This window comes from Paramisgurnus dabryanus, chromosome 24 (assembly GCF_030506205.2).
Source record: "Paramisgurnus dabryanus chromosome 24, PD_genome_1.1, whole genome shotgun sequence".
Taxonomy (NCBI): domain Eukaryota; kingdom Metazoa; phylum Chordata; class Actinopteri; order Cypriniformes; family Cobitidae; genus Paramisgurnus; species Paramisgurnus dabryanus.
This window is the reverse complement of record NC_133360.1, coordinates 24,184,344-24,192,612: the sequence shown is the minus strand read 5'-3', so window position 1 is coordinate 24,192,612 and position 8,269 is coordinate 24,184,344. Positions and strand designations below refer to the sequence as shown.

The 8,269-nt window shown below is 36.1% G+C and overlaps 1 protein-coding gene across 1 annotated transcript; it reads left to right on the top strand.

Annotated features, from left to right (window-relative positions):
- The first annotated feature begins 1,329 nt into the window (after positions 1-1,329).
- LOC135740972 (sialoadhesin-like) lies at positions 1,330-7,601 on the top strand. The gene is made up of 9 exons (XM_065259572.2): positions 1,330-1,428; positions 1,893-1,945; positions 2,519-2,866; positions 2,933-3,145; positions 3,808-4,131; positions 4,930-5,139; positions 5,284-5,368; positions 5,481-5,541; positions 5,638-7,601. The coding sequence occupies exons 1-9, from the start codon at positions 1,415-1,417 to the stop codon at positions 5,674-5,676; spliced, it is 1,347 nt and encodes a 448-aa protein (XP_065115644.1). The 5' UTR covers positions 1,330-1,414; the 3' UTR covers positions 5,677-7,601.
- Positions 7,602-8,269: the final 668 nt, after the last annotated feature.

Here is an 8,269-nt window from a genome sequence, read left to right as displayed (position 1 = left end):
CCAGAAATTGGTAAGATAAATATCAGTATGTCAGAAGTTTAGAATGTCACATTTTATTAACCTTTGTTTATGTTTCAACACATACATACTTTACCAACAAAGAACAACAGCATTAAATGCTGACTTATGTGTGTTGTACACAAATGCATAAGTGAATCAAACGGATCCTACACATTTTATGCTTTTCATGTGTAAACAATCAGGACACAGCTCAGTGACCATAAAAAAAATAATGTGACAGATTCTGTACTTTTTTCTCATGTTCATCTTTTAATGTTTAGACATTTCTTGACTCCACAACAAACAGAAGAATATTAATGAAGGGCACTTCTACAGTATGTGTAAAACTGCAACATACACAAACAGTACAGAAAAAGTACAATTTATTTTTTTCCACCTCGGAAAGTCAACTTGAGTCGAGAAGGGCATATGGGCAGTTGCCCGGGCAACCTGAGCAACCCCCCCTGTGCACGTCCCTGCATCTCCTAATGTCTCAGCGGTTCTCAAGTCAGATATAAGATTGTCTAGGTCACGCAAGTTTGTGGTTTCTGTACAAAATTTATTAACGTTAAAATGTTACGAACGTTCTAAACTTTGGTTAAGTAAACATTAAATAGGATCATTGTGGTGAAAAAGGATTAAAGTGTGTGCTAGTCGGATCATTGCTAGTGGTTTAGGACTAAAAGCAGTGTCGTGTTCATCTTGAAAGAGCATTCATGGTGGTTGTATACATTTTGACGGAATCTGCACATCAAAGCTCCGTTTGATGCCAGCTAGAGCAGAGGTCCTCAACCACCCGGTCGCAACAGTACCGGGTCATGGACAAGTTGCCACCGGGTTGCAAGAACGTCCTGAAAAAATGTGTATAATGCCACGTAATAGCTTACTCTGGAACATTAGACAATAAGTAAGCTTATAAGCTTTGACAAAATTCCCCAAATCACCGGAAAGTAATTCATATGTTGTCTAGGAAATATCCAAAACCTGGTAAAAATGTTTCCAATGAGAACAAGATACAAGAACTACACCAGGCTAAGCTTAAAAAAAAGTAGGCTTCTGTAATGTTATCCACTCGTTGTTGTATTTTATAATAAATCCCTCCTAAAACGTGCTAGATTACACTTGTCAACATTGCATCCGCACCTCTTTTTGCCTCCAGCTAAAACCCCGCCCACCCGGAGACGTTGCAATGTTTAGACTTTTGAAATGTCTTTCATGGCTGAGTTTAAGTTTTCTGGGTTGTGGGTTGGTGGACGGAGGAGTGAGGAAAAAGAGGAAGCATGAATCTGAGAAACACCCAGAGTATTTCCTCTTCCTTTTGATCTTCTTGTGCTCACTGGCAGCAGTAAAACACATTGACATCAACAACTGTGCTGGAGTTTGGAGCAGCGATATACAAATAATTTATGCATAAATGTGCACAACTAAGTAAGTATGTTATGATTTTTAATCTTCTCTTACATGAGGTTAATTTAACTTTTCTGGCATTGATCTTAGTGTTTATGAGTCAGCGTGTTAAACGCCAAAATATTGTTCAGAGGACTGAAAAAATCATGGGGGGAGTATAATATTTAATATTTCCATATTTAAGAGTTTAGCTCCTTTTACTGACCATTAACTAATAAAGAAATTGATTTATTCGGTTTGTGTTAGACTGCATTTAATGTTTAAGACTGTTGCAAATGTTTCACGTTGGCTTTAATAAGAAAAAAGAAGGAACTGAGACCAGCAACTTTTATAGCTTCAGCTTATTAAACCAAAAACCCTACAAATCACTGCTGCAACTCCAACCAAGTCAGACAACTCCACACCAGTATATACTGTATGTGTGTTTAATCTTAATCATTTTTTTTATGTTAAGCATGTTTGCATAATTGTGAATTTCTTTAAAGTGAAATGATGAACTCCAGACTCTCATCTCTGATCCTGCTGTTACACATTCAAGGTATGAACACTATTAAGTGCACTACAGTTTAGTTGTTGTTGGAGTAAGTAGATGGACCAAAGCTTTCTTCTTGAACCTTTTTAATCTCATTCCTATAGAAGAGAATTGTGTCCATACAATAAAGTGCAAAAACTGAGTGAATTTATGTTTCTGGTTTGTTTGTTTGTTTGCTTATTTAAAAGTTATTTCTCCACAATTGTTGTAGTGTATTAAAGATTTTTGATACCTAAATATTTATTACTGTTAAAATATGTCAATGTAAGATGTTTAACTTGAAGTTGGTGAGATTAAGATTAAAACCTTGATTTTCCTTTACTTTAAAAACGATGCCTAAAGAAGACTTTAGTCCTGAAAATTGTTTTGTTTTTATTTTTGTGTACATATTTCCTGTATTTTCTGTGTGTATCTTAAAAAAAAGAGTAAAAAAATACACAGTACTGTATTTCATAGGATTAAATGTTTAAGATGTTCGCTTGAAGTTGGTCGGTTTAAGATTTTCTCTTTACTTAAAAAAAATTATCTTTATTGTACAGTATGTTACAAATATCAGTATTATGCCTTTTTCTTTTTCAGACTTCCTAACATTGGACAGCTTTACTATGAGCTGTTATAAACAGAATATTTGTGCTGTGAGAGGGGAATGGGTGTCAGTGAGGTGCGATTACTCAAACATCAACATCAAAACTGGGTTCTGGTTCAGCCAGAAACAGAAAACAAACTGGAGAAACAAAGATGAACCTGAAGATTTGACTTTAGATTCAGATTACTCAGGACGAGTGAATCAGCGAATCATAAACTACAATTCAGAGCTAAGAATAGATGATGTGAGAGAGAGAGACAGTGGAGAATATCAGCTCATGATCATTATGAAGGATGGAGTTAAACATCTCAGCTCAGTCACAGTCAATCTAACAGTCACAGGTACATTTACATTCTCATCAGTAGTTAAACTGTCTTCATTTGTACTGTAAGGTTTTGCTTATTTAGTTTTACAGGTGAAGGTGAATCCTGAATCTACAGATGAAGTAAAACTGATCTGTGATTCCTCCTGCAATCTGAAATCTGACTATTACATCTGGTACAAGAATGGACACTATTTAGCACCTGGCAAATCCTTAATCGTGTCATCCAGAGGAAACACTGACAGCTATTCCTGCTCTCAGTACATAAATGGCAAAAACACTCAATCCTCTTCTGTGTGTAAGTGTGATTCAATATTTAGTTTAAAGGCTCACTGAAGTGTTTTGAAACGTGCAGCATCATTTGATGTGTTGACGTCATTTCATCTGAAACAGGAAGCAATGTTGCCATCTCTTATACACAACCTCGTGTTCAGGGCACACAAAATGCATACAGATCTTAAGCTGCAGTTTGTCCAGAAAGTCTATACTGACAAAATTTGCAGAATATATAATCATTCAAAAATTACATTTTTAACATGTGCACAAAAATTATATATGTATATTTTCTGTGATGACACTCTACACTTCAACTTCGCATCAAATTTCTTGTCCAATCAAATGCTCTCTATGGGCACTTAAGTGTGTCACTGTCAAATGCAGCTTTGCTGAACTATGCTGTAAATTAAAAGCTATAGGTTATTTTAAAAGGGGGGGGGACTTTGCTGCTAGATTTAGCACTTTTTCAGACCTCTTTAGCGAATTATTTTGGGCCATAACATATTATATATATACTGTGTCCTTAAGCCTTACGTATTTATACTTTATACAGTTTTTTATTTTAATTTAAAGTAAAAGAGCAACATTTTTTCAATCTCGTATTATCTACAGTACATATGAGTTTATTTACAGATATTTCAAATTGATTGTTAATTTTACAGCAGTGATTTGTGACTCTTTCAGGTCTTTCTAACAGTGGCTGTTGGGGTGTGACTTACACCTCTACAAGAGTTTGTGCTTTAGTGGGATCAACAGTAGATATTCACTCTTCATACTCACATCCCACTGGATATACAGTAAAGAAAACATACTGGCATTTACCAAACAATAATACTTTGGATCTGCGTGAGGATCATCAGTTTGCTGGTCGTGTGGAGTATATGAACAACACACTGAGAATCAAAGACGTCAACACGAGTGACTCTGGTGAATATCGATTCAGGATCATCACTAACACATTAGAAGGGAAATTGTCTGGTTATCCTGGAGTCACTCTCACTGTTACAGGTAAATGCTCATAATCAACTCTTTGTAAAGCTGCATTCACTGATCAGATTTATGATGAATATGCTACTGATTTGGTGTCCAGACAGCTGATAAATAATGTATCTTAGCGTTCTGGATTCTTAGATCACATTTTAAAATTAAAAAGTCCAATGTTGTCAATCATTTAGGCTACAGGTTTAATTTTAACTGCTCTTATTGCCATGAAGTTTACACTGAATGTTTGAGGTTTTAATTGCTAAGAAGAGCAGAATATTTTGTGTTTTCTTTTCTGCATAGGATGCTGTTTTGCTAGTTCTTCTCCTAAGATTAAATGAGTTAAGAGTTAATGTCATTGATGTACAGTTGTGATGTAATGTCTATGAGTAGATCATTATTCATTAGATGACATCTGTTCTTATCATTCTCAGATGCTTGCTTGCTGTAAAGAATTTATTGCACACTTATTTTAGATTAATCCTAAACATTACATACAATTAAACAAATCCTGTGTTTGGTCTCTGTTGGATAAACAGTTTATTTTTGTCCTAAAAATTTAGCCCGGTCGATGACACTCCTTCCTGAAGGCTTAATTTCTTTTATTAATGTGTTTTGATACTGAAGAAAACTATTAATATTACATAAAATCTTTGCATATCTACATATTTAAAATGTTTTTGAAGTATACATTTCATCTGTTTATTTTCTGAATCAAATCCATATTCTTGGCTTTCCCATGCCATGCTCCGAGTTAATTGACAAACTATTTCAAGCCTAATTCTGAGAAGTATTTAATGTGAATTCTGTTTTATGAAATCTCAGATACACAGGTGATAAATAGCCCAAACCCTGTGATAGATGGAGAAAAAGTGATATTAAGCTGTTCAACCAAATGCACTCTGGATAGCAAACATACTTACATCTGGTATAAGAATGGACAACAGGTAACAGATGGATTGAGATTATTAAACAAGCTGTACCTGGACTCAATCAACAGTGAGGAGATACAAGAGTATTCATGTACTGTAAGAGGTAACACAACATCTCATCATACATCTGACTAAATTATTTAAGAGATAGTTTCAGTCCTTGATTCTGATTTATTAACAGCTATGACATCATCACTGAGCTACTTTCAGTCAGTCTTATCTAAGATTTACTAAATTATTTTTTCAGAAACAATCTCAGTGTTTGGTCATCTCACAGTCTGTCTGCTGGTGTTTCTGCCTCAGTTTCTCATTTTAGGAGCTCTGTGGATGTGGTAAGAAAAAATATCAAGTAAAATTCAAAACTGCACAACACACTGTGGATATTTTGATATGAATTCAGATTTGAAGACTTTGATTTATGGAGTTTGAATTCTGATCCTACAGGTTTTTCATCAGCATGAACAAATTAAAATCTAAAAACAGAACTGATGACAAACATGAAGAGGTGAGAAATTCTGTATATAGAGAATCTTCTGTAATACAATAAACTAATGCTCAGATTTTATAACATCTTCTCTTTCTGTGTGTTTGTCATTGTTAGACTCAAGTGGTGCACATGTCTGTGTGTAGATCAAGCTGAACTGCTGGAGTGATGTCACAACTCTCTCTATGACATCATCACCTATCAAAAATCTCTCAGCAGCGACATCATTGATGCAATGATGTCACATATGGACTACCTGAACATCTGGGAACTTGACTGTCAATTTTGTCACCACCCCTTTTTGGGGGAAAACAAACTAGACTTCCCATAGACTTCCATACAAAATAGCAGAACAAATCAACGTTCGTATACAGCCGACAGGCGTAAATAATATGAGAGGACTAAATCTTGCAAAAACATTGTAATATTTTTTTATCAAAACACAAAGATTATCAAGATCTTTATGAAGATATATTTTCTACTCTTGAACAAAAAATACAGCAAAAGGAAGTATGTAATTTTTATAAAAACAGAACAGTCAAACCTGCTCTGTACTGTACATCATTAACAAAAGCAATCATTACTTTATTAGTAAAAGTAATAATGTAATAGATATTATAAATGTACCTACAAAAGAGTTACCACTAAAACAAAGTTATGGCTTGTTTCTGCATTTCGAGCAAAATTACCCACATTCACTAGATGGTTTCGTCCAGTCTTACCTCTCAAGACTAGAGTCACATCTTCTGGAAAAACAGCAACATGCAAAGAATGAGAAAAAAAACTAAGGATACTTGGAAAACACCTTTATTACAAACTTTATTAGACACCGGAGAACACACCCACAAAAGTTATTCATGTAAACTCATCATCTGCTCGCTCTATTAGACTGCCACTGTCTCCCTGTTAAAACATGAGTGAAAATAAACCCTTTAAATCTATGTTGTTGTTTTTTTAGTATAGAAATCGATGGCTTTTCTTTAAAAAAAAGAAAAGAAAATATTGGTAATCTCAATGCCTTGCGGTACAGGGAAGACGTCCTCCTCCCTCCTGTGGTACCCTTTATGCAGGCTCATCCGGACATGATCCTCCAGCAGGACAATGCCACCAGCCATACTGCTCGTTCTGTGCGTGAGTTTCTGCATGACAGCAATATCAGTGTTCTGCCCTGGCCAGTGAAGAGCCCGGATCTCAATCCCATTGAGCACGTCTGGGACCTGTTGGATCGCAGGGTGAGGGCTAGGGCCATTCCCCCCAGAAATGTCAAGGAACTTGCAAGGGCCTTGGTGGAAGAGTGGGGTAACATCTCACAGCAATAACTGACAAATCTGGTCCAGTCTATGAGGAGGAGATGCACTGCAGTACTTCAAGCAGCTGGTGGCCACACCAGATACTGACCGGTACTTTTGATTTTGAGCCTCCCATCATTCAGGGACACATTATTCTATTTCTGTTAGTCACATGTCTGTGTAACATTTTTAGTTTATGTCTTATGGTGTTGACTCTTTTAGTGTTCATACAAATATTTACACACATTAAGTTTACTGAAAGTAAAAACAGTTGAAAGTCAGAGGACGTAAGCTTTGCATTTCTATTCAAAATGTTTGTGAAGTATACATTTCATCAGTTTATTTCATGAATCAAATCCATAGTCTTGCCATGCTTCACCAGTTGAGTTAATTGACAAACTATTTCAAGCCTTTATATTCAGTATGATTTAGTGCACATTGATGCAGCGCCGTCTGAACACACACAGAAAGAAGATTGCAAATATGAGGATATTCATTATAGGAGCAATAATTTTATAAATTTAAAAACAAAGCAGACATCTTCAGACAGCACAAACACCACAGAAAATGAAGATGTTCAGTACACCACTGTACTGTTTAGTTAACAGACTGATGTCTGTTTGTCATTGCTATTATGTTGCTGTGTTCATTAATCCTGAACATGTATGTTGCAAAGAAGAAGAAGAAAAACAGAAGGATGAATATTTTATGAACTTGCATAATAAAATTGACCCGAGTTCACCTAATCATATTAGACACTGGTCATTTGTGATCAACTCCACCTAGTGGTGAACCATTGGATTTTCTAAACGTTTTGAAACAGTTATGACGTCATGAAGCCTCACGTGCTAAAATCCCATGGCTGCGTACAAATACCCACACTTGCGGTCTTTGCACTTGACTGCTTACATGACGTATTTCCTGTATTTGGCTCAAGTGTTTTAGTGCAGTGGTTCACAACCTTTTTCACTTCAAGGCCCCCTAGTTGCTTAACCTGGTAATACCATCCTCTGCTATTTTGCTTCGTTCATAGACAGATTCTGGCTGGGCATAATTGACAATCGTTTTACTTCTCGTGGGAGGGGCTTGTCTGAAGTTTGAAATCATTGGTCTAAACGTAAGCCAATCACATAACGTGTGGATATGATGTGGGTTATGCACCGGCTCAGCCGCATCGAATTTCTGCTGTAAAACACGTATGATGTGAAAACAAACCCATCGAGCAAAATACCGGAGTTAACATGGCTGTGAACGACTTTTGCAGATTATGTAAAGTAAATCGGGCCAGAGCTGGTTGAACACTATCCTAACGGTGTCTTTCCACTCACGTCTAAGTGGAGGAACGCCCCTCTCTCCTCTCAAACTCTTACACCAGACAGCCATAACCATATGTAAATTAAATCTTCCTACCTTATTTTCTGATTAATCAGGAACGTCACCAAAGAATGTTTAACCACGCG